Source organism: Barbus barbus, assembly GCF_936440315.1.
Source record: "Barbus barbus genome assembly, chromosome: 45".
In the NCBI taxonomy this organism is placed as follows: Eukaryota; Metazoa; Chordata; class Actinopteri; order Cypriniformes; family Cyprinidae; genus Barbus; species Barbus barbus.
Genome location: NC_136723.1, coordinates 7,651,018 through 7,678,305, shown reverse-complemented (window position 1 = coordinate 7,678,305; position 27,288 = coordinate 7,651,018). Strand labels below are relative to the sequence as shown.

General features: G+C 36.4%; 2 protein-coding genes across 4 annotated transcripts; both read right to left on the bottom strand.

Moving 5' to 3' along the window:
• Window positions 1-1,516: 1,516 nt before the first annotated feature.
• On the bottom strand, window positions 1,517-10,918 carry LOC306864055 (smoothelin-like protein 1). Of its 2 annotated transcripts, XM_079407756.1 has the most exons (8): window positions 10,612-10,918; window positions 7,920-8,036; window positions 7,747-7,822; window positions 4,215-4,349; window positions 4,044-4,107; window positions 3,840-3,963; window positions 3,201-3,352; window positions 1,517-2,655 (listed from the first exon to the last, which is right to left on the bottom strand). In XM_079407756.1, the coding sequence occupies exons 2-8, from the start codon at window positions 8,034-8,036 to the stop codon at window positions 2,505-2,507; spliced, it is 819 nt and encodes a 272-aa protein (XP_079263882.1). In that variant the 5' UTR covers window positions 10,612-10,918; the 3' UTR covers window positions 1,517-2,504. The 2 variants fall into 2 exon arrangements, with proteins under 2 accessions (XP_079263882.1, XP_079263883.1); XM_079407757.1 differs by lacking the exon at window positions 10,612-10,918 and having other exon boundaries at window positions 7,747-7,818; window positions 7,920-8,013.
• A 4,250-nt stretch (window positions 10,919-15,168) lies between these two features.
• LOC306864384 (solute carrier family 35 member E4-like) lies at window positions 15,169-26,425 on the bottom strand. Of its 2 annotated transcripts, XM_079408387.1 has the most exons (3): window positions 26,321-26,425; window positions 23,442-24,055; window positions 15,169-20,002 (listed from the first exon to the last, which is right to left on the bottom strand). In XM_079408387.1, exons 2-3 carry the CDS (start codon window positions 24,034-24,036, stop codon window positions 19,437-19,439), a joined length of 1,161 nt encoding a protein of 386 aa, XP_079264513.1. In that variant the 5' UTR covers window positions 24,037-24,055; window positions 26,321-26,425; the 3' UTR covers window positions 15,169-19,436. The 2 variants fall into 2 exon arrangements, with proteins under 2 accessions (XP_079264513.1, XP_079264514.1); XM_079408388.1 differs by lacking the exon at window positions 26,321-26,425 and having other exon boundaries at window positions 17,158-20,002; window positions 23,442-24,307.
• Window positions 26,426-27,288: the final 863 nt, after the last annotated feature.

The following is a 27,288-nucleotide window of genomic DNA, read 5'->3' as shown; positions in this document are numbered from 1 at the left end:
AATAATATTTAAATATCTCACAGAGCCCATATATAATCTCGAGTATATAATAATCGTCACGCGCCAGATGCACTGTTATCATGAACAAGGTCATCTGTCCTCGCTGATCAATTAAGAGTCAGCAGATAATTCACCGTTTCACAAGCTGATGGGATGGACATCTACGTTATGGCAATGGCGAGAAATGAACGCGAAGCTAGGTCTTTTTTTAAAGTTGTTTGTCCGACACTTGTTTATAAGCTGCAGGTGAAGGATGTCACGCGCTTCAAACAGATGAGCGTCACGGTAAGACACTATCTCCAATTATATCTGACTGCCTCGTCGACCCATGTTTCGTTTTAAAAGCACAATTAAGTTGATTTCGAAAGAATTCTTACCTGTCCTGTGTCTCTGCACCGGCGCAAGTGTGTGTGAGCGTCTCTACAGGACACACACACACACACACTGGTGTGATAATGAATGATGGAGAGCGGATTCGTCAGTCCCAAGAGGACACAGGGAAAGGTAGAGAAAACTGTGAGTGAAACTACATCTTCAAAAGACACACTTGACTAGTATGACTCTGTTTGACTAAAAATGACGCAAGGCGCCGGAAGATCCGCGGCATCAGCGCGAGCGGAAGGAACACGTGGAGAGGACAGCATACACTCACGATAACCGTCTAGTTATCTGTCCATCATCTAGACGTATATTGGATACACTTATTAAAAATTGAAATCATATTCGGCTAGTTTACGTTTAACAACGCTATTATTTGAGCATAGAAATGGATTTGAAGTAATTTCATGATTTTATTGCCATTATTGTGAATATTTACATTTTTGTCATGCGACTGGGTCATTTCTTAAAACTGAAAATGTATTAGGAATTACTGCAGGTTAATTGGCAGTGACTTTATAGTTTTATTTTACTGTGTCCTCAATATCATTAATACAACATTAGCTATATTAGGCTATAGTTTGTTCATTTTTTACCATGTCAATAATTAAACATATTGGATTTATTAAGAATTATTGCAGGTATTTCTTTTTTTTATCATTTATTAAATCATATTAGGCTCGTTAGTTTTCCTTTACCACAACAGTACTATTATTTGAACTTAGAAATTTCATGACTTTTCTTTTAATGGATATTGCCATTTATGTCATGTCGTCAGTTTCTGCACTTAACTTGAAAAACAGACAGTTTATTAAGAAATATTGCAGGTATTATATTTTAACAGAACATATTTTTGTGAGAATATTGTTTTAAGTGGTAATCAATTCATATTTTTATGTTATGTTCTCAATATCACTTTTCATCCAGTTATTTTTTTTTTGTAATATTCCTTTAACAAAATCCAATTACATAATCCTTCAGGAAGTGACATCATTTTAGAGGGGAAAATAACAGCACCACCATCAGTGAAGTATTTGCAGTTGCTTTGATGAATTTCGTGATATTATTTGGTTTGTCACTAAAATCCAGTAATAAATTATGTGTGTGTGTGTTTCAGTAAACAGAAAAAAAGCACAGGGAAGATTATCACATTTAATAATACTTGGCAAACACTTGGTGAGGCACTGTGGGAGGAAAATAACACCCATAATTTAATCAAACCAGATACAGATTTACAGAAATTGTACTTGTATGACTTAAATCACTAGATAATAATACTTGCATAATTTGTATTATAGAAGTGTCAATATCTGTGCTCAAAATACACATCTAAAGTGCACTTAAGTCATTAGCCATGCAGCAAATAAAGTGTCGAGAACATTTTAAAAGCACTTGAAAATTACCATCGGCCTTCTGAAACAAGACTTACAGGCCTCAAGGGCCCGTCTATCCCTGAGTGAGAGGTTTTATTGGACCTAATCTCTCTTAGTGCAGCTCTAGGGTCGTTTTTGTAGTGCCATGCAAACGCTTAGTATGATGCGCTTCAGATCCTGAACAAAATGAGAGAAACCGAAAACATTCAAGCTGTCATATTTCTCCCTATACAAGCAAAAGCAGGCGACATTCTGTTCTGTAGGAGACGACTGAGACATTTTCAAGGCTTTGTTTTTCCTTCTGAACTGTTATATAATAGTAAAAGTGCCCTCGTCTATATTTTTAAACAAACGATAAATCTGGGTTAAGTATAATTCCGCATTAGATCTCATGCCCTTATAAGCCTGATGTCTCAGTGCTGGAGCGCATTCAAAACAGGGAGTAGCAGTACCATAAAAAGCCATCCGCATGTACACACACACACTTTCACACAATCTCTAAGCATAGACTGAGATTAATGCATGTGTAATCTCACAGGAATGCACTGTTTCAGAGCCCCAGCTGTACCCGAGCACAAAACACACAGGATATAATCCTCATCCGCTGCATGCGTGTATGAAACAGAGAAGAGCATAAGTACATAATAGACTGATCTTTGGTAGAAGCTTCAGGTCAGGTCACGTGCGCTATGTTGTGTGCCTTTTGTAGTTCCTTGGTCATTTACAGTGAAAACGCTCAAAATGTGAAAGTTTCTATGGCATCTTCTTTTTAGTCTTGACGAGGCCTTTCTCTACTAGGCAGCGGTAAAACTCCTGGATATACGTGTACACACACTTCCAGTCGGGCTCTCGCATCCGCATCAAGTCATCGACGTCCAGCAGGCGAGGACAGTCAGCTAGTGTCCTACACGTATAAAGAAAAGTATGCCTATTTTTAGGACCGTAGTTTTTTTTTTTTGCATTGTGACATTATTTTCATGACTCAAGCACATTTTTGTAGCAAAACACCTAGAGCACATTTCCTCTGCTTGCCACACATTTCTGAAATGTGTTAGAAAATAGTGATGTCTTCATTAAATTATTTATGTGGATTTAATAATAAAATGTGCCTGGATAAAAAAAGATTAATCATTTAAATTAAGTTAATTTGAAAAATCAATAAAACAATTAAAAAATATTAAACACACTTATTTAAATACATTATAATTGTAAATCAATTATAAATAAAATGAATTACATTAAATATTCATATACTGAACAATTAAATATATAGCAATTATAACTATTATAATATGAAATTATAATAAATTATATAATTATTGTATTTATTTTGTATTATTTTATATGATCATTTTATATAATTTTTTCACTATTACTGTCTTTTTGAGGGGGGAAGTATGTCCTGAACATTTCTTTATGAGACACAAAGGTGGATGCAGTAAGTCTTACTCTGCAGTCTTGAATGCTTTCTCAAAGTTGGCCCTGCGGTCATAGGGGTCAAGAGTGCAATATTCAAAGCCCTCTGGGAAGAACCTGTGCACCAGCGCACAAAACGCCAGACCGTCTGCCCAGCTAGAGGAGAAATTTTGGATGTTCACACCCTAAACATAGAAACAAGTATAAGAGAGAAAATCACAACAAAGCTGTGAAGAAAAAACAAATAAATAAATAACAAAGCCCATTTTTAGGACCATTAGGTTTTTTGCATTGTTTAAATGATAAAAGACACACACCACCACACAACTAATTTACATTATTATAATGCAAATAAAAAAATTAAGTATTTATACATAAAGTTTTTGATAAATGTATGCTGATTTACATAAAATTAACATTAAATAAAAACAATACTATTTTTGGATGTGATAAAGGGAATCAAAATTGAGCATTTACAAAAATTAATTGTTAAAAAATCAAGATGCATTACAGTTATAGGAAATGTGCTTATTTTTCATAATTTTTGGATTTTGTTGTGAAATTTGAACTGGACATTCCCATTAGACTCACACGGGGAGGCTAGCAGAGGCCGAGACATGTAGCAAAACAGAAACTGTTTGATTTGATCTTATTTTGTCTCTTCAGGCCCACCTCATATGGTTCAGTCTTAACCCGGCACCAGTCCAGCAGCATCTGTTTGACATCTTTGGTATTTGGGCCCCCGACCGCCGAGCTGCCTGGCACTTTAACCCTGGCCACATGGGACTGAGCCGGGCTTTAGGAGGAAAACAGCACAATCAGTCAACGGGATACATCCCATGCTGTCATCCTGTCAGGACTCTAGGAATGACTCACCTGCCCACAGTTTTTGGAGAGGAAGTAGAGGTTGGTGGAGAAAATGATTTTGCCTGAGCCATCCCTGTACCGAAGTGAAGTAAAAAGAGAAAGGTTATCAAAGCTTTGCAGATAGAAGTGCAGTAAAGGTACAGTATAGTGTTCAGAGCCTCCTGAGTGATGGTCACTCACTGTGTGCGTTGTACTGAGCACCACTCGGGCTTTTAGCGGGTTTGTGGTCCTTATTCAGTCCAGCAGCTGTCTTTCCTCCGCCACCCTGCTGACGCAGGTTCTCCATTCGGGCCACTCGCTCTCTATCACGCCGCTCTGACAGAAACAGAGGAGTTTCACTCAGAAAACAAAAACAAATGAAATAATTGTTTTCTGAATAGGAACAGCAGACGTTTATTTTCTGAACTTTACTTCCTTTGGTTGTTTGTGTAATAGTAAGGACTCTTAAAGGCGGAATCTCATGAAACCTGTCAAGAACATGTCTGGCTTATTTTCACACACTACTGTTCAAAAGGTCAGTATTTAAAAAAAATCTTCTATTCAGCAAGGACTCATGAAATTGATCAAAAGTGAAAGCAACTGAACTGTTTTCAACACTGATAATAATAAGCAATGTTTCTTGAGCAGTAACTCAGCATATTAATGATTTCTGAATGATCATGTGACACTAAAGACAGGAGTAATGATACTAAAAATTTTGCTTTGATGACAGGAATAAATTACTTATTAATATATATTTAAATAGAAAACAGTTTTGTTTTTTTTCACAATATTACAGGTTTTTACTGTATTTTCATCACACAAATGCAGCCTTGGTGAGGAAAAAAAACAAAAAACTTACTGAGCTCAAATTTTTGTAATATTATTTCACATATGAAATTATAAATTATATTTATTATTATACAGTCATGGCCAAAAATATCAGCTCCCTTGGTAAATATGATCAAAGAAGGCTGTGAAAATAGAATAAAAATTTAAAATGAGGGGAAATATCATTATGAAATAAGTGTTTTTCTCTAATACACATTGGCCACCATTAACGGCACCCTTTTATTCAATACTTTTTGAAACCTCCATTTGCCAGTTTAACAGCTATAAATGTTCTCCTATAATGCCTGATGAGGTTAGAGAACACCTGACAAGAGATCAGAGACCATTCCTTCATCCAGAATCACTCCAGATCCTTTAGATTCACAGCTCCATGACAGTGCTTCTTCTCTTCAGTTCACCTCACTCATTTTCTACAGGGTTCAGGTCAGAGGACTGGAATGGCCAGCAGAAGCTTGGTTTTGTGCTCAGTGACCCATTTTTGTGTTGTTTTTGAGGTTTGTTTTTGGATTATTGTCTGGTTGGAAGATCCAAACATGGCCCATTATAAGATTTCTAACAGAGTCAATCACTTGTTGATTTTGTATCTGTTGGTATTTGATAGAATCCATGATGCCATGTGTCTAAACAAGATGTCCAGGACCTCCAGCAGAAATATCGGCCCACAACATCAAAAAATACAGCAGTATATTTCATTGTACACTTTTTATCCCTGTGTTCACCAAACCCATCTTGAGTGTTTGCTGCTAAAAAGCTCATTTTTTAGTTTCATCTGACCATAGAAGCCAGTCCTATTTGCAGTTCCAGTCGTGTCTGATAACTGAATATGTTGACGATTGTTTTTGGATGAGCTAGGAGAATTTTTCTTGAAATCCTCCCAAACAACATGTGGTGATGTAGGTGCTGTTTGACAATTTTTTTTTAAAGGTTTTCTGACCCCGAGACTCAACTATTTTCTGCAATTCTCCAGCTGTGGTCCTTGAAGAGTCTTTAGCCGCTCAAACTCTCGTTCTCACCATGCATTAGGACGACAAAGACACACGTCCTCTTCCAGGCCGTTTCGTAACATTTTATGTTGATTGGAAATTCTTAATTATTGCCCTGATGGTGGAAATGGGAATTTTCACTGCTCTAGCTCTTTTCTTAAAGCCACTTCATTAATTTGTGAAGCTCAATTATCTGTTGCTGCACATCAGAAATATAGGGTAAATGTACCTATTAAGCACACTTCCATTTATGAGATCAGATTTTAAAAAGAAAAAAATTATCTTACTTGATGTCTTAACCAATTTATATGTTTGTTACTATATACCTCCTATAATTTCAAGTCAGTCAGATCATTGCACACTGAGATATGAGTCTCCATGTTTTGACACTGTCTGGCGGCCATTTTGAAAGCTGTCTAAAAATTTTCACCAAAAGAGGAGCCCCTTAAATGAGCATTGTTTAGATGTTTAAGCATTTATTTTGGATAAATTTCACTTCATACTGTAAAATTAAGAGATTACTGTTCAGAAAAAAGCGTGTATTGTATTCCAGCCGTAAGAGACTATAGATAAGATGACATCCATTTAAAGAGAGGTTTCATAAAGAGGCTAGTTTCTGTGTTCATCCCCATGAATTAAATGTTTTATTTGATTTTTGAATGCGTTACTTAGCTGAACGCAGACTAGTATAGATGTTGCAGTGTGCTTAAATGACACTTCATTATAAATATATAACTGATCAACTTGAATGTTGCTTGATTCTAGTGTTCTGGTTTTTTTGTGATTGACTTTGTACCTTCAAAAAATATATATTTTTACAACTATTCTTAAACAAAATTCCTTAAAATAAACAAGAATTTTTAATAAAACATGGTGTGATAAGAATTTCTAGGGGTGCCAATAATTGTGTCCAACATGTATTTGAGAAAAACATTTATTTCATAATGATATTTCCCCCATTTAAAATTCTTATCCAATGAAAGGTTAGTTTTTTGTGAATTTTTTTTAAATAAAAGATCAAAAGGATTAACAATGCAGATTAATTTTAACAGCCTTCTTTAATCATATTTACCAAGGATTCCAATATTTTTCGCCATGACTGTATAAATAAGACAATGATAACCTTTTTAATTTTATTACTTTGATCTTTTCTTTGTTGCATTATTTCTGTGCCAATTAAAGATCTGTTCATTTTTTAAATGATACAAAAACTCTCATTCTTATTGCTGTAATGGAAAAATTCCCTTAATTTGTTATTGTCTATATCATTATGTATTATTGAAATTGTAAAGTACTTTTACTTGATGTTAGTATTTGTTGTACTGTCTTTAACTTAATTTCAAATTCACTGTATTAAAGTTTTAAAAGTATGATAATACTAATAATAATCAATATGGTAATGAGATAAAGATAATGAAGCTTGAATGAGAATTAACACTGAGAATAGTGAGAATTACAAATAAACTCAAAAATGAAATGTCCAGATTTATTACGGGAAGGACAATTTCTCAGGGGAAATGCTTTATGACATTATTTCCATGCCAATTTATAACATTTCCACCCAAAAGTGGTATTAATGTAATATGAAAAATCTCATTGACAGTGTTGAGCATTGCCTGTCCCTGTCCAGATGCGTTTTCCCCACTTAATAAAACGAGCATAAATACTAAAGACAGCAAAGCATGAATTATGCTTACAATAATAACGTAATATTTGTAAAAAATAATCTTCATTTTCTTCATGCTAAATATATTAATTTCTTTTGACTTAAATGTAATCCAGATTCCTGACAAGTTTTTTGAGATTCACCTAAAATAATGTAAGGAAGCACATTAGACTCAGCAGACCATGTCTGAGCCATACATACTGAATATGTGACATTAGGGATATGACCTCACCCCTCTTTCTCTTCAGCAGTTCTCTCATGGCAGCGCGGATCATTTTCCTCTCCTCGAAATCCACAGCCTTATCTAGCTAGTACATGCAATAAACAGAAGGGAAACGCTTTCCTAAATATGGAAACCATGATAACAAACCCACTGCGCCTGTAGCGCCATTAGTTGCCTCTTACCATATTATTGAGGATCTCTTCATCCTCTATAGCTGCCAGCTGTTCGGCTGTCAGGGGACCCGTCATATCAGGTTGCTCTTTGGTACCTGCCTCTAATGTTCCCTTCTCACCCTCCATCTTTAGTGACAGAAGGAGGAACAGGAGGTGTTGATGAAGCCAGGTTACGAGATGTGTGCGTGGGAATGAGGGAGTACATTTACGGAAAATTGAGGGAAAGAGATTCTAACTGAATGCTAATATATAGATAATTTGAGAAACTCGCAAGATGCTTGTTTGTAGCTACAAATTGCTAGTCTAATTAATCGCAGACAAATTATTGGTTTGAGCGGCTTCTGAACAAACAGATTATATTAAAAAATATTTGCGTGGTTGTTTTTTCACATATTAAATGTCAAGCTGCTTCAGGCCACACATAATGATGACTGTTTGCATCCGTTTATCCGGAAAAGGACATCAGAATGGCAATGTCCAAATATTAATCTCAACATAAACAGAAACCATGCTGGTTGGCATTGACATAAGCCAGTGCTTTAGGATTTGTTTCGCACCTTCTGCCCATAGTCCTGTAAACAACTCAAAGGCAAAGACATCTGTGGAATAACATGTTTCATGAGTGGAGAATATTTGGCCCCCAAAAATATTTAGATACTTAAGGGATACAAATTCTGTCATAATTTTCATGTCATTCCAAACATGTGACGTTATTTTCTCTTTCGAAAGAAGATCCCAAACAACATTGGACCCCTTTTTGATTTCCACTGAATGGGGGGAAAAACATTCCTAATTTTTAATGTTTGGAATGACGTGAGGATGAGTAAATGGTAAATGAAGACATCATTTTTATTTTTGTGTGAACCATCCCTTTAATAATTTAAAAATGTATTAATACCGCTGCATTAGACAGAAAATATTTAATTTTTTATAAAAAAGAGTGTTTCGTAGGTTTTAAATGATAAAATAATATATATATTTGGTGATGGAAAAAATATTAGATGGGAGGAAAACTTTGATTTCAATGCTTCTGTGTTCACTTACGAAACTGCAATATGTCCCTTGTGTTCCCATACTCTGTTTGCTTATTTTTCTTCCTTCTTTCCACCTGATTTCCTCCCACTCCTGTTTTATTTATTAGCTTTGTGTTCTCAGAAGTTTTGTATTTGTTCATGAAGCTATGTTTGTTCTTAAGACTCACAATTATTGTATCCCCCCCCCCCAAAACTGCTGCATTCCCTAACAAAAGTACAGAGCCCTTTACACGATGTGAAAATATATAAATAAATTGTGGCCACAACTTAAAGGGGTCATCGAATGCCCATTTTACACAAGTTGATATGATTCTTTATGGTCTTAATGAAAAGTCTATAACATACTTTGGTTAAAATTTCTCAATAGTGTAAAAAACACCTTTTTAAACCTGTCAAAATCAGCTCTGTCTTCAGCACGCTGATCTAGTCCATGTTGCTTTAAATGCTCGTGAGCTCTGCTGACCCCGCCCCTCTCTTCCGTGGAGTGACGAGCAGACCATAGATATGTGTAGATTCCCTATTCGACTGCTCTAGATACGTTGACACGTCAGCCATCTCGCATTCACCATAATAATCAATGAATATTCAAAGATATACAAGCGTATAACTTGCTGTTGTAGACGCACACAGTCAATGCGCTCAAAGATTCACAGACCGTTCCAAAAATGGCAGATGGCAAAATGAAAGTAACGTTAATCCTCTGCATCTTCAGAGGCTCAGATGTTGGGAGTAAATGATGACTGCTATATTCATTATTACATCAACAACTAAACACACCAATCGCTTAATCTGAGACATCTTATCTTCTCCTGCACCAGAGTCGACACAATGGCGGATGACTGATGACAGCTCTCTCAGGGCGGGTCTAAGGTCGGCTTGTCAATCAACTCTCGTGGGAGCGGTCTGTACAGAACTACGTCATTCTGACAGGAACCTCAGAACAGCCCGATTTGAGAAAGGAGATTTTAAAATAGGGATTTTAAAAAAACCACTGGGTGGATTTTTATCATTATAGGATGGATGTGTACACACACTTCCAACACACATTTGTTCAAACAACTTGAAAAGTGAATTTTGCATCCAATGACCCCTTAAATAATTTATTGCCACAATTTATTAATCAGTTCCCTTGTTGTAGGCTAATAATGGCCACGTTGTACTAATTTGTTCCCATGATTTTTTTAATCAGCTCTTTCATTTTTAGTTAAATTGTGGTGACAGCGTAACTTGATTAAAATGAGGGAACAACTTCAGCTAATGCCTTAAACTACTTTGATATCTTTGTACAACTAAAGTCAATGCAAAAGTGGTTCAGAAAATTGAATTAAGTCCTGAGAAATGCTCTGTCAGCATTTGAGTGCAGATGCCGCAAGCATCCAGATACACTTTAGTCCTGCTGTATGTTAGTATGTGTTGGGTAAGGTAAGCTGTGTGGGCTGAAGCCATCAGAATAGATAATGTTGTTTCTGGATGCCATATTACAGTTTTACCCTAATAACACATAATAATATCTGCGGAATTTATATAACCGCTCAAAAACAATTTGCTCTTACACTGGTCTAATAGCTGTTATGTAATCACACAATCATTACACTGAAAGATGGATGGAAATTCATTAGAAAAACAACAAAAAAGTGTAAAATAAGAAACAAAGAGATGAAGCTCACCGATCTCACGGCAGCTGTCCGAGAGGAAAGGTCTTGCAGTCTGATATACAGTAGAAAGGTGAACTGTGTGATCACATACACTCAACTCAGATGCTGGAGAGACTGAGTTTTTCAGAGTCACCGTGAGAGCCCTCCCACCCCGACCCTCATCACCCTCTTCTGAAGGGACCAGGAAAAAAAGGTGGAAAGAGCAGAACGGGATATTTAGTATTAGTGACGTATTTGGCACTGCTTGTCCTGATCTTTCCCTACTGTCAGTTTTTACTCACAAGATAATACTGCGTCATTATTTTATCTAACCACTGTCACTATCAAAAGTGGTATCGGCGTATTTATATGTTTGAAAATCAGAGGAAAGAAAACATTGAGATAAACGGTGCTCTCCCAGCATGCTGTGTGTTGACAGTGATTGCATAAGCAGGTGGCCTGGCTCTATGCTGAACTAAACGGTGAACGAACGAGTGGACAGACGGCGAACACTGCCTTATTAAGGCATAAAAATGATGTTGCCTAGCTGCACCTCCATGTTTACACAGATCAGACACATCCTTTTCTCCTATGCAGACATAAACACACTCGTTGCAGCATTTATCTGCAAAAGCAGGGGCCAGAAATGTCATTGGCACATGTTCATTTTCACGTTCACGCCAGTAGAGTATGATGGAGGCGTTGAAATGAAAAAGGAGTGTTTGGCTCCACCTGGTGGTGGCTGATTGTGGTCATTAGCTGGCAGAGACGAGCAAGCATGACACATGGAAACAGTGAGGGTGAAGGAAACCTTGACTTAGATTGGATGTTCAGTGAGTCATTGTGATTAATGTGGCATATTAATTATACAAAAGTGGTACTGTTATAGTGACCGAGTCATGCAAAGGCACTTGTAATGTTTCATAATTTTCAACGTGGAGGAAATGATAGTTTTGCTGTCATCTCAGCGAAAATATGAGGCTCAATACAAGTTATGCTCAGTTGACTGTTTTTGGCAAAAATGGAGTTTAAATAAGTAAATACAATTTAAAAGCAGGAATGTGGAGCTTATTATTAGCTTTTGTTTAAACTTATGTATTTTAGGGTTTACAGCGTTATGTTGTGACACCAACAAAATAGTACATTTTATAGCTTAGTTTACACAGAAAAGGTTGGTAAGTGATATTTTTCACGCTAAAATTGTTAACATGCATATTGTTTATATCTTGTGGTTAACCATTTTTCTGTCCCTAGCCTTTACAGAAATATTACACTTGAAAAACACTTTAGGGTTACGATTTTAAAATGGAACAATATGTAATTCTTTGAACTTGAGCCATCAATGTTGCAATGTTTTGTTTTTTAATTAATTATATAGAATTCCAAGCACCACAAAACTACTCGTCCCCACAGCCATGTACAGCGAAAAAGTGCTTTATTTTGAGGTCCAAAACAGGGTTTTCTACCATTTAAAATACAATAATGTATTTATACCTATCAAATATACGATATAAATGACATAAAAAAAAAACTAAATGGTGAATAAATATTATAAAATAATGAAAGTAGTCCCCTGGAGTTGTGTCACTGGTGTTGCTGTTTAACAAAAATAGTTTATTTTGAAATAAAAATCACACTGATGACATCACTATGAAGAAAGGCCCATAATAAGCGCTGTCTTTTCAGAACAGGAATTTTCTTATTTATCTCATGATTTCATATGAAGCTTTTAGTTGAACTTTGCTTTTAGTTGAAAGTTGCTTTATTGGTAGGGAATTGTAAAACACTAGAATACAAATGGATTAAACTACTTAATTTAGTGAGTATACCATGATTGACAACGTGGTTTGATACCTTGCAGCAGATATTTTGTAAAATGCTTCTTCTTTTTTTTCTTTTTTGAAAATTGTGTGTTACCATCACTGGTGTCACCTTCCTTATGGGTAAATAAATGCACAAAATATATTTTTTTTTAAACAACCTGTCATTTATGTATATTCTTAAAGTCAAAAGGTAATCTAATAAAGTGGTCTAAGTTTAAATTTTAGAAAAAGAAATATATTTTAAGATATCTTACCATACCAAAAGTGGACATTTCTGTAGAATGACCCATTAACTATGTATAAAATTGGACTTTTCACTTAAATACCACATGGGTGTCATGCCTTAAAATATTTTACGACTGCCTTTGTATTTAACATAAAACGTTGTAAGTTACTAATCATATCACTTTCATTGTACAGAACACAGAAAAGGAAACTTACATTATCAAAGAACATTATCATTTCATTATCAAGACTTCAGTCTCAAAAACTCCCATTATAATCACTGAAGCTGTTTTCACTGTGAAATGAATCTCTTACCTCCATCGTACGCACTTTTGCACTTTGTTGTTTCTGATAAAAGAATTCACTCAGTAAGCACACGCTGAACAAAGCACTGCGTGTCAGCGATGACTCATCTGAACGTCTCTGATTGGTCATTGCATTCATAAGCTCAACAGAATTGTGTGTGATTGGTTATAATGCAGTACTGTAAAAACGCATCTGCCTCTGGCTCAGCGCCAGCCAGAAAACTCAGATGAAAATTTAGCAGCTGGTGATTTAACACACTGAACGATCTAATCACGCCAGTGTGATTGTATCAAATTTAAAAATATGATTCGGATATTTTTTGCCTTTTGGAAACTGCATTCAAAATCCACTTGGCTCAAAAATCAGAGGGGGCACGTGCCCCCTTAGCTTGAATGGGGATGACACCTCTGATTTTAATGGCCCCTTTCAGTTCCATTTTAAGTTCATCACAGTAGCTGCGTCTCATTTAGAAGGCTGCGTCCTCCGGAGGTCTAATTTGAAGGGTGCATACGTCATCGAGGCTGTCTCATTTCAGAAAAGCAAGTAGGAATGCGACCTTCTTTCACAGGAATTCGGAGGATGCATCAGGTGTATCCTTCGCTGCTACAGATAACCCACAATTCTTGCGTCGCGGTGGTGTTTTCAACTTAACTTAAAGTGCCTCCATTAAAAACGGATAAACTTTGTTCTTAATATCCTCCTCAAACAGATGTGTGTTGTATGTACGCTGCAGCTCCTCAAACATTGAGCAAGATTACTTTCCAAATTTAGACATGTTTTTCCTTCATGGCGTGAGAGCGCAACGATGCTCTAAATGTGTTGGCAAATCAACATGATACTTCCTGTTTCCTTTTCCTCCCGTCCTATGACCATCTCATTTAATTCTAGGTTGAGGACACTTCGTATTACACATCCTACAGAGGATGCAACCTACAGAGGACTCGACCTCCGGAGGACGCAGTCTTCTAAATGAGACACTAAATGTAAAAACGGATAAACTTTGTTCTTAATATCCTCCTCCATTTTTTTCCTCTAACAGATGTCTGTTGTATGTACGCTGCAGCTCCTCAAACATTGAGAAAAATAAAACAAGCATTTTTTTTTTAAATTACTTTCCAAATTTAGAAATAATTTTCCTTCATTTAAATAGTGTGAGAGCGCAACGATGCTGATTTGATGTTGATTTGGCAACGATGATAAATGTGTTGGCAAATCAGCGTGATTTCCTTTTCCGCTCATCCTACGAAGGCCGTCTAGTTTAATTCTAGGTTGAGGAAACTTCGTATACGTTACGCATCCTACAGAGGATGCAACCTACAGAGGATTCGACCTCCGGAGGACGCAGCCTTCTAAATGAGACACAGCTAGTATTTTTTATTTATTTATTTTTAAACAGGAAAACAAAATCTCAGACTATACTAGACCACTATCATGCTAGCATATTTTAGCACATTGCTAACATGTTTTAACATGTTTCTAGTATGATTTATTATGTTGTTAACATGTTTCTGGCATGTTTTAACACATTCATGACATGTTTTAGCATATTTCTAATGTTTTAACAAGCTGCTAGCATGTTTTAACACATTGGTACCATGTTTTAACATTTTAAACATTTCAATGCATTGCTAACATGTTTTAACATGTTTCTAGTATGATTTATTATGTTGCTAGCATGTTTCTAGCATGGTTTAGCATATTTCTAATGTTTTAACGAGCTACTAGCAGGCTTTAAAATATTGTTACCATGTTTCAACATTTTTAGCACGTTTTAACATTTCTAACATTTCAACACATTGCTAACATTTTAACATGTTTCTAGTATAATTTATTATGTTAGTAGCATGTTTCAACATGTTTTAACACATTCATAACGTTTTAGCCTATTTCTAATGTTTTAACATGCTGCTAGCATTTTTTAACGCATTGTTACCATGTTTTAACATTTCTAACATTTCAACGTTGCTAACATGTTTTAACGTGTTTCTAGTATTATTTATGATGTTGTTAGCATGTTTTAGCATATTTCTAATATTTCTAACATGTTTTAACATATTTCTAACATTTCAACACATTGCTAACATATTTCTAGTATGATTTAACATGTTGCTAACATATTTTAGCTGTTGCTAGCATGTTACTAACATATTCCTAACAAGCTTTAGCATACTGCTAGCTAATACTAAAATAGCATACTGCTACTACTGACGTGACAGCAGAAGGCATGAGACTGTGTGGTTTTTGTACCAGTATATTAACAACTTTTCATGATTGTAAAATACATAAATATAATAAAATACGCATTTACATCTGATATTTTGCTGACATCAGAAACCATATATACACAGGAGCCAGTTATGCAAATTGTCAGTGCAATCAATAAAAGACCCATCAAAACACAGTACCACGACTGTCACTCTATGTTCAGAGATCTCAGCATTCAAAACATTATCCAGTACATTAGTGACCCAGTAAAATGTCATCACAAAAATAAGCAATAACATCTGAGTTATTTATCCGACAACCCTCACCTCATGTTTGATGGCGAAGAGTAAAAAGTCAGAAACTTAGCTTTTATTCTGTTGATAATCATTTTATACTAATTGCAGTTAACCGCTGTGCTTGTAGTACAGAAATACTGTATGAACTTTATACAATATGAAAACGCAGTCTTGTGTAACTCGCATTCAGTGATAAGGTGCAGTCACTTTAGCGAAATTTCAGCAAAAAAGCTATGTACGAAGCAGAGTTTACACTTAAAGGTGCTATAGGTGATTGTCTTCAGAAACATTTTTTGTTGTTCTGGTTGAAAGTCTCTTCACATCCTGATAGCAATCATTAAGTTAAGTGGTCTAAATGTATTTATCTGTATTTATATATTCTGTGGAAGGTGTTGGACCAAGAAATGTTCGTCCAATCAAAACGCTCGGTCCGAGCATTTTAATTGGCTTTCCTACCTGCCTGTCAACGTATGTATTTGCATACACCTGCGCACCCTGTTCGCGCAGACACGATACATCATCAGCACGTTCATGCGCACACGGTGCAGACAGAGTGAGAATGGCAGGCAAACATCAACAACCCAATCTTCCTGGTTTTGTAGTACTTTTACTAATTGTGCTATAACGTTTTCTCACCGGTAAATGACACATGATGTAGCCCGCTCTGCATATTTTGCATGTCTCACTTAGTTAACACATCTGATCCACATAACCAGCTCGTTAGAAGAGGGCTGCATGCATGAACTGTTCCGATTGACATGCTCCCAACACAGTGTTCATTGCTCCCTACTCCCTGAGCAGGGAAATCCGTTGAAGTTTATTTCACTTTGGAACATTCATTCACGGATTTGTGCTGCGCAGCGTCTTCACACACAGACAAAACCTACTAGAGAAGTGTTAAGTGTGACGTACCTTTGTAAATAAATACAATTTAAATTCTCGTTTCGCACACTTTAATGCCCTTTGTATGGAACATATACGAATGCTTTGAACTGGAATCATGGCGGAATATCTGGTGATGTCCACTTCGCAGGACACTTATTACGGTCGAACAGAACAACCGTTGAACGTGATAAGATATACATATGAAATGTGCAGAGAGGAGGGGATGACCTGTTGATGTAGGTTATTGTAGTAATTTAATGTTGTCTCTGGTATTCTGCTCTTTGAGCGTATGTGCGTTCAGGGGTGCGTGGCTTTGGAGGGCAATTGCAGAGAGGGTGGGACGTTCGCTTTCAGTGCTATCAGGTTAAAGTTAGCATTTCCCAAGATCTCCTATTGCACCTTTAAGTCACCTTTAAATAAATCAACTTTCTGTTGGTCACTGAGGTGAATTTGCATGAAGAATTTCCCAATCAGTTCCTGCTGAAATAACTGGCTTTTGTTGATGAACAATAAATGCGACTGGACCTATAAGACTTTGTGTATCAGGCTGTTTAATGGGGCCATTTTGAAATGATGGCCATAGTCCATTAACCATGTCTGCACAGCCGATTAATAGAAGTGTTAGCGCCCCCTTGTGTAAATTCCAAATACACCACCCTTAATGGATAACACCAAATAAATCAATCGATCTTGTACAATGCTTTTCCTATGATGCTGCTCACCAGAAGTGAAGTAATGAGTGCAAACACTGAAGCATGAATGGACAGTTGAGACCTTAATAAATAAAGCTTGAAAGGCTGGTGTTTCCTTATGAAATCAGCCCTCAGGTAGGCACACTTGATTCAGCATAGGCTTTTATCATGGCTCCATAAGACTGCCTAAACTGCAACACCCACTGAGATACATTCACATCCTCATCCATTCCCAGTTAGCCAAATCTAAGAACCCAAAAATGGTTTGAGTGAGTGAGTTGTTGTCATGTCATACTAAACCCCCAGCTATGAATTCCCAACATGCTGGGAAAAAGGCAAACTGCCTGATATTTCTATCGAATGCTCTCCAATTCGGTTAAAAACAAAGTCATAATAGTAAAAGAAATTCCGTTTTCTATCCAGCAGATGGCAAAAAAACTCTTTGAGGGAATGACCTTGGTCTATAACCTCTTTTAGTGTCAGTTCTTTTTCTTTCTTATTTTGTAACAGCATCAGAACACACAGATCAAAGTGGAGAGAAAATAATACTGTCCAGCAGGCGTCAATTAAACAAACAAAAAAACAGTCAAGAAACTAATGAAAAAGGATGAGCACCCACTCACAGGAGACGAGCAAGGAGACCATTAGTGGAGGATTATAAAGGGGACAATGGGAGAGAAAATCTCATTTTGATTTCTCCTAAGAGATTATAGTGTGCTAAAGATGTTTGAGACTCCTTAGAGAAACCTAATAATAATTACATGCACTGGGAATTACATAAGAGGCACCGGTTTAAACCTGCCTGCCTTTTCATAACATTATATAAAAAATGCTCTCAGCTGTTACTTTGGGCGAATCTCACTCAAGCTTGTCAGGAACATGCTCGATCAAATTTTACTTATGAAAAAAAAAAAAAAATCTTGGAAAGAAAGTTTCCTAGTTCTCATTACTGCAATGTGAAAAAGTCAATTCTGTGATGCAAAACAAAAACATTCAAATTGCAAAACATTCAGATGCATAGCAGTAATGAGATAAGAAGAGGAAGAATATTGGCTTGTACTAAACCAGAGAGGTATAAAACTAATTTTTGAATAGTACACAAAGCTGAATAAAAGTGAACCCAAGTGAGGAGCCAGTAATCTTGCTCGTCTCCATTATGTAAACATAACCAAGATGAAAAATGATTGTGCTGTAACAAACACAGGATATTTGTTATGGTATCCTGCAGAAAGCTGCCTTAATAGTACCGTCCCTTATCACCAAATTAAGACGGCTGATTACAGTACCTAAAAATATATTATTCCTATGTATATATTTGTATGTCTATCTCTAGTATTCAAAAAGTGCCAACAAGTCCAGTAACAGCTAAAGAGGACCAGAGCAAACGGAGTAGTTGCATTTCACAGTGCAGTCACAGAATGAATATGGCAGGATATTGGAGATCTTCCCGATGCTCATGCAGGAGTTTTTACGCACTTATAAGCGTGTGTCGGCAAAACAGAGGTAATAAAATCCAAACAAACTGTTGCCGTCGGCATCTGCTAAAAAAAGGCATGTGCTCAGTCAGTCAATCTGGTAGATGATGCTTCTCCACTGGAAGGATGACTGAAATGAAATGTATTGGCACAGTGAGGAGGTAATGGGGAAAACTACACCTCCAATATCATTATCACCTCCAACCAGGACACCTCATATCTAATCAGCCTCCATATTAAACCATCTACTGTTCCAAAACCTAGTGAACTGCCTATGTGCACTGCATTTCTTAGGCATCGTAGATCACAAACATTGAATGTAAATAATATACTTAATTCATTCAAAACTGAAAAGTATCAATAAAATGGTTAAATTGAATAAAAAAAAGACTGTTATCCAGTATTGGTGACGTACTTTGTAATTTGCTATCACAATGTTAGCTTAGCAACATGCTAACGCTAAACTCTATGCCCAAAGTATACTTTTGTTTGTATGTGTGCAGATAGATATTTTTATTTGTGCATGCGCATGAGATACACTAGATTCTAGTTTAAACACGAGCAAAACTATTTATCACGTTTGGAATGAAACAACGCAGACACTGCACAAGGACAACATTTTGTATTGGCCACATATTGCATGTTCAATATAAAAAAAAGTATAATTTGAAAAGCTATGTGTTAGGCTGTACACACATTCTAGCATTCAAGTCCAAAGCAAAGTATACTTTGGGCTTTAAAATCACTTGTGAGGTGAGTTTCTTGTGCGCTTTGTGTCAGGAGTGCTATTTGTATGATAAACAAAATTGCTGCCTATGTAAAGTTTTCCAGATGTGAAAGTTTTCCACTTTTCACTTTCCTTATACTCCATGAAAGAAAAAAGTCAGGAGTTTAGCAATAGACAGCAGCACTGCAGCTCACTAGGTTTTGGAACACAGCCTTTAAGTCTCTTCATTCTATTTTCTCATGAACCTGATTATCTGTTCTCTCGTTAGGTTCTTGAGCTGCTTCTGCAGATGATTCTTCTTCTGAAAAAGAAGGAGTCTTTGATATGCTTGAATCATTCTCCTTAACACAAATCACTTCCTCTCCACTGCCACCGGTTGGTGTCCGGGCTCTCCATGCATCGATGTAAGCTACGATGATCTCTGAGTTCTGGTACATGATCATGCCTGAGAGTGTGAGCGCAGCTCCAGCACAGCTAAGAGCCGTCAGCTCATGCCCAAACAGCAGCTGGGAGAGCAGCAGGTTCCCCACCACATTCAGGTTGCCCAGGATGTGCAGCGTGACAGCGGAGGTCAGGGTGATGACACAGCAGCTGGCCAGGTTGTAAAGCACTGAGCCCAGACAGCTGAGCAAGATGAAACCCCAGAGGTGGTGGTCATACTGGAAAGGGGACTGCAGTGCGGCCCAGTTCTCCAGAACCAAGGCGGCTATGGCCAGGATGCAGAAGCTGGGGATGGACATCATATACAGTAGGAAGACAGAGTTGATCTTCTCCTCCTGGAGCAAGATGCCTGATAATTATACATATACAAAAGAAAGAGTGTGTCAGTTTAGCTATTATACCTCTATATGTAGTTGTTCAGCACTGACATGCTAAGCACATGCTAAGATATGGTGTAACGCATATAGTAAACAACCTTAACCTATGTGATGCAACGGTCACAACTAAAATAGAATATATATACCTGTATATATAATTCTATTGTTTGTTTATCGTTTGTATGTGCATTGGCCATTCATTTCTAAATCGGGGATGATGTTTTAATAGCTTTCTATACTTTTACATTTCTAATTGTGTCATTACGTAATGTAGCGTAAAAGTTGTGTTAGAAATGCACATGTGAAAAATAAGTATTTTGCCAAATACTTATGCTCACATCAGATAGAGGGATGAACTCTAAAAGTGCTGAACTTCTTAGCTGATAAAACATCTATGTGTTGAATCACCCAATAATAAAATGTGACATTCTGTAGTTGTGTCTCATATTCATCTTTTAATCATATTTGTAAATGTCTTGACTCCACAGCCAACAGAGCAATTTTGTCTTCACTGTTCCAATACTTTTGGAGGGCACTGTAGGTGAATGTAACGCTATTGGGTAATTAAGAGGTGGGGCAGAGAGAGAGAGGGGAGACGGAGAAAAAGGGCGCCATGAGAAGTTGGTCGTGAGTGAAAAACTGATGATATAAGTGGGGTGGGTGGGGGGGGGGGGTGAGTACAGTGGTGTGTGTGTCATTGTGTGGGCCCACTGGTTATTAATGTTTAATTCTGTTGACATTGTTACATAGAGGATATTTTCTGCAGAGTTAAGTTTGAGTTATTTGCTCTTTAAGGACACTGTCATACTTGAAACTAACCATAAACATTTACTGTGTCATTGGTAAACTGTGCACTGCCATAAGTGTAAAAGCCGTTGGGTGTTAAGTGGTTTCAGGTAAATTGTAACTCCGTATTTCCTCTAATTTGGGCATCGAAGTAGTTTGCTTAAATTTTCATTATCATTTCAAATGACTATTTCATTAAATTACATATCTTTATTTGTTAAATCCTCTCTTTATTTGTTTGTGAGTTTGTATTTGGGGAATACATCTTATTGAAGTAGAGCCCATACACAAAAGTAAGTTAAAGAGATCTTTATTCAGACAACACGTATAGTAAGGAAAAGAGTATAGTGTAGTCAGAGAGGGGGCCTTAATCCAACAACATAAGGCATATAGTTTCTGAACCTGGTGCTGCTCCTTACAAATATATATATATATATATATATATATATATATATATATATATGCTTTCTGAGTGGAGCGGTGAGTAGTCAAACTAATATGTTATTATTTGGCAAAATGAGGCAAAATTATCTTTAGTCAATGCTCTGTCATTCTTTAAAATTTAATACAAATTTGTTGGGACGATGGATGAAATATATTCAAAATTCTTGACAATACCTCATGGGGCCTGTAAATTGTATAAATAACTTTACAGTCAATTAATTCATTATTAAACATCTATGTAATGTAGTTCATTCAGTTTAATCGTATTGTCTGTATTTTTTACCACATTTTATATTATATTATAATATTTTTTAATATATTTATAATATAATAATATTATTTTATATTATTATACTTTATTTCTACATTGTCTAAACTTCCAAATTAAATTTTCAATGATCACATTTTCGTTCAAATGTCTCCCCTGTTTTTTTAATTAATTAAATAAAAAATTAAAAAACTCTCTTGCTCCCTGACCAAGGCTATATTTTAATTATATATTTAATTATATCTATCTAAATTTCTTATTTACTTATTAATGTTCACTACTACACCCCCTGGTTTAATTTGTATTATTGTTATTATTATTAGTAGTAGTAATAATAATAACAATTTCACACTCTGATCAAGACTATTTATTATCTGATCAAGACTATTTATTTGCCTTCATTTAAAAAAAAACATTATTATTATTATTAGTAGTAGTAGTAGTAGCATTAGTAGTAATAATATAAAAATAATACGATTTAGCCTCAATGACATGCATGTGGTTCCTTCTCGGTTTGCTAATATTGACCCATCATAGCTTTAGTTGTAGAGAACAACAAACAATAATGACTTTGTTAAAAACAAGGCACTGCCTATTTAGCTTGCATGCAAACTGTAGGTTATGTTATGTAATTCTACAGTGACTAAGAATTTTCTTTGTCACACATAGCATTGAATAACATCAGCATACACGACTGCAGCTGTATGTGACGAGATATGTAGTCATAAAAAGACTAAATGTGTACAAAACAGGTTCTGCCAGTAAACTGCAGACTCTTACCCTCAGTCCGGTCTCAGGGCCAGACACCTACATAATTACTCTAGGAGATCATGTAAACTAATGGCCCTCAGCTGACTCTCATTTTAAGAAAGCATCCAATCCCTGTCCATTTCTGTCAGGTCATTTGCTACTTGGGAAATCGGGTTAAAACAACAACAACAGCAGCGGCGGCTGCTCACGGGCGAGTGTCTGGAACAGGATGTGCCAGCTGTTGGCAGACGGGATGTTCTCCTCTCTGACTCAGACACACACTAGGAAGTTACATAAATAATGACAGGAGAATGTGAACTAGCTGAATAGAGAGACAGAAACAGGCTGTGCTTTCAGGAACATTTGGTTAAGAATATTTCTCATATGTCAATAATACAGCTGGTGGCTTTTGAATGATGATTAAGTTAAATACATCTTCAAATACCTTTCTAAAAAAATTAACAAGTTTTATTGTCAAACTGATCAGAAAAACGCTCTGTAGTTTAACTGCGGGTTACGGGAAAGCGCACTAGTCATCCGACTCGTTCTTGTGAACCGATTCTCTTTGGTGATTCGTTCAAAACTATTTGAAAGGCGTTCTGAATCACTTGACTTGTTTGAGAATCTGAAGGGTTCCGCACCTTACTCTGCCCTATTCATTTTTATGACATAAATATTTTCCGGTTCGTGTTCACTGCAAAAGGATTTATTTTATCTTGCAAAAAGCGGTTTATATCCAATGACATATTTTAAAGCTGAACTTGACATGTACAGTTAGAATTCCCAGTTATTTCCATGTTTTCCATGACTGTGAAAACCCTTGATCTATATAACTAAATAGAAAACGTCATAACATGTACCTAAAAAAAAGAGTAGCTATTGTATTGTTGTAACACATTTTAGTTAACCATTCATTAAATCGAATCGTTCAAACAAATCGGTTCGCTTATATGAATCAAGCATTCTCGAAGCTTTATTACTTTATTGAAGCACACTTTTCCTCCTGGATATTATTTTTCTTGCATTTTTTTTTTTTATTTGCTGTATATTATTATTGTGTTGTACTGGTTGTATTTTTGTTTTCCTCTGTTTTTGATTTGAATATTTTTCATTCTATGCTGGTTGTATATATCTATAGCATTAACAATTATTAAAAAACTTACTTTGTTGAATGGTTTTTACGCCTCTTAACATTGTGGCGGCGATCACAAACAGGCAGCCGGTCTGGTCGAACTGGACCTCGCCCATGATGCTGAACGACGCCCCGAGGCAGATGGGCATCATCGCGGTGTACTTCAGGAAGTGGTGCTGCTTTCCGAGAATCAGCGTGGAAATGGCCAGCGTGAACAGCGGCGTTGTGGTGTAGATCATCTGCGCGAACGACAGCTGCACATAATTGAGTCCCACGTTGCCAAACGCGATACTGGCACAGAATGTCAAGCTCAGCAGGAATACTTTGCATTTGGCGCTGGTGGTTAAATCCTGCTCGCCGACGCCTTTATGCTGGATCATCCTGCACTTGATCAGTCCGTAGTCCACCACGATCGCCGTCAGCATGTGGAGGGCTGACAGAAGCAGCGGGTATCTGAAGTTGTACACGGCGAATATCCATTTGTTGAGGCTGGATATGGTGGTGCCTGTCACCAGCCACACGGACACAGCGAACATAAGGTGCAGCATTTCTGGCGATTGCCTCCTCTTGTTCCCCGTGCCTCGGGTCTCCTCGCACTTGGTGGAGGGGCCATCGGCACTGATCATGTTCGCTTCATCTTCGTACCTGCAGGGTAAACACATCTTAAGCTCACAATGTACATAGCTACATCACTCATCTCCGCAAATCAAAAAACGCAATGGCAGTATTATACGAGTCAGAAGTATTCATTCGGTCTCTGTTGAAGGAACTGAAGCCGATGTGATGTCCTGCCTGGGTCTGGGACCCGCTATAGCAACCGTGTGTTTGGAAGCTGACAGAAACAACATCCCGGCTTGTCTGCACGTGTTATGATGTGTTTTGGGTCTGGTTTGTGACGCAAGGCCTGGGAGCTTATTTTAGGCATGAGCAATAGCAGTGTTTCATTCGCGAACGAATCGGTTCGTTTGAACAAATCTTCTAGAGGCTAATTCTTCGAAATGGCATACTTTCTGGTGAGAATAATGTTATAACGAATTCAGTCACTAACTCAGGGATTTCATGTGCCACAAGAAGTGTTAATGTTTAGTGAAAGAAGGTTAGATCAAAACAACTAAAATTAAATAAAAATAATTTTAAATAAGTAAATACATGCATAAATAAATAAATGCAGTACTAGAAAACCATAATAATGCAATAACAGAAATATAATAATTTACACACATATATAATATATATTATTTCAAAATATAAACACATTTGATGAACCGTTATTAAATCAAATCATTCGAGCGAACTGGTTTGCTTAGGCTAAATGAATCTAACATTCTCAATATCCTTTTCCTCTTGTAGCCTATACTATTTTTTTCTTGTATTTTAAAAAATAATCATTTTTACTGTACTGTATATTATTCTTTTAGATTATTATTAAAATAATAATTTATATTATTATTAAATACAATTAGGATAAATGAAAGAAGGTTAGACCGAAACAACTAAAACAAATAAAAATAGATCTAAATAAAAACTATTTAAATGTGTAAATACAGGCATAAATAAATAATGCAGTACTATAACAGCATTATAATGGGTAGATTAACGTAATAATGTAACAACAGAAACTAAATATATTCTAAATTATATTTTACACACATTTATAATATTCATTTTTCAAAATGCAGTATAAACTGGTTCTTTATACAAGAAAATATATACCCAGACTTAAATGGATAGTTCACCCAAAAAAGAAAATTGAGTCATAATTTACTCACCCTCAATTGTTTCAAACCTGTATGACTTACTTTCTTTTGTGTAACACAGGGGTGTGCAAATTCGGTTCAACCCTAATTAAACACACCTGAAGCAGCTATTCATGGTCTTTGCTATACTAGACACTTCCATGCAGGTGTGTTGAGGCAAGCTGGAGCTAAACTCTGCAGGGCCCTCCAGGACCGATTTTGGACACCTCTGGTGTAACATAAACAACAATTTGAGAAAATGGTAAATAAATGTTAATCAAAAGTTTGCTAACCAACATTCTTCAAAATATCTTCTTTTAAGCTCTGCAAAAATAAAAGTCTTGAGGGCGAGACTTCATTTTTGGGTGAACTATCCCTTTAAGGAATCATTTGCGAATGAATTATTTGATTCAAAAGATTCGACTCGCTGCAATGAATCTCCACCACCATACAGACCGTAGGAAAATTTAATAAGACAGTCGACCAATCAGAAATCGGCTCATGTTGCGCTGCCGGTTTTGGATTGGTCGCTCCTGGTTTATTCAAAATACTGTATTAAAATGGTTCGATGTAAGCAAATGCTAAACAAATTACGGCTATGTTGGTTAACCAGTTGGTTATCGAGTCCCTCGAGGCTTTTATCGCTGACTTCGGTGGCTTTTAGTTTGACAGACAACGCAGCAAATGGTCCATTATAGAGGCTTATTTCATCCGGGGTCCCGTGATGGGGTGCCCGACACTGCGACGACTGTCCTGCCCAGCTAAATTGACCAATAATCTCATTGTTTGTCAGTCTGAACTATAATAACGCGACATTAACCAGCATGAACTGAGGTCGTTCATATGTGTGCCAACGACGCTGGTTTTTGTCGCATATTTTCTCTCTCGTTTGTAAATGTTATGGAGGTTGTTCAAGCCAAAACGTGTGTGTATTCTGTATATTATTATAATAGTCTTATCCACTCGTTGATACGACTGTCGGGTCATATGAAGGATGCACTTGTCATGCTGATAGTCTCGTAGTGGATCATGAGAGCGTTTGCTTCTAATGCTGATGAATAACACAGGCGTTCAGCGGTCTAACACAGCATATAAACACATCGGTCCGCGTTAACACACTATAATACAGTTCATCAGACGTACCATGTCCAGTAACATCAAATGTATTTCTTACCTTATTCACGCGCTGCTGAAGCTAGATGCGTTTATATCCAGCATCAGCCCTGTCGGTGAACCACCAAAGACCAGCTGTGCCATTCAGTGCTGACAGCTGGCACGTGGACAGACACGTTTACAAAATATGCTTGAACATCTCAAAGAATGCTTGTAACAACAGCATCGTTTTCTATATGGCTATATTTGTAAATAACCATATCCTTTAATTTCCCCTTATTTAATTTAGCTTCTTTGGATTGTTATTAAAGGAATAGTTCACTCAAAAATGAGAATTTGCTGAATTTACACAACCTCAGGCAATTCAAGAAGTAGACAAGATATTATGGATCACACTTCACTTCACAAGATATTATGGATCACAAGATATGTGGATCTCATTCTGACGGCACCCATTCACTGCAAATTATCCACAAACACATCTACATCTTGGATGGCCCGAGAGCAAGTCATTTTTCAGCAAATTTTAATTTTCAGTGAACCATTCATTTAAATGCCTGGGATAAACAGTGTTGGGAATGTTACTTTGGAAATGTAATAGGTTACAGATTACAAGATACCCTACTTAAAATGTAATAAGTAGTGTAACTTTTCCATTACTTTATTAAAGTAACTTATTACATTTGATTACTTTTCTAAATTTCAACTGTTAATCATTTTCAAATATGTAAACCATGCAGGGTTAACCTTACAGTAGTACTCAACACTGATTACTGTCAGACTTTCGAAATTCATCACTTGAATTAAGATGATATTTTAACTTTGAATGAAAAATATCTTCATTTGCATATAGATGCGTCTAAGCAGTGTGTGGACTGTAATTTAATTAAGTAACTAATTTAATTACACATTTTTTCTCAGTAACTGTAACTAATTACAAATACTTTTATTTTGTAATTAAATTACGTAACATGTAACACTGGGGATAAAGTATGAACTTCTGAACCATAAGGATCTTCCATTAGTGAG

Coding starts and splice junctions, on each gene's coding strand:
- LOC306864384 (XM_079408388.1), bottom strand. CDS start 24,072: ATGTGTTTACCCTGCAGGTACGAAGATGAAGCGAACATGATCAGTGCC. Junction 20,003..23,441: donor CGTAAAAACCATTCAACAAA/GTAAGTTTTTTA, acceptor TATAATTATCAG/GCATCTTGCTCCAGGAGGAG.
- LOC306864055 (XM_079407756.1), bottom strand. CDS start 8,036: ATGGAGGGTGAGAAGGGAACATTAGAGGCAGGTACCAAAGAGCAACCT. Junction 3,353..3,839: donor TTAAGACTGAACCATATGAG/GTGGGCCTGAAG, acceptor TTCTATGTTTAG/GGTGTGAACATCCAAAATTT. Junction 2,656..3,200: donor AAAGCATTCAAGACTGCAGA/GTAAGACTTACT, acceptor TTATACGTGTAG/GACACTAGCTGACTGTCCTC.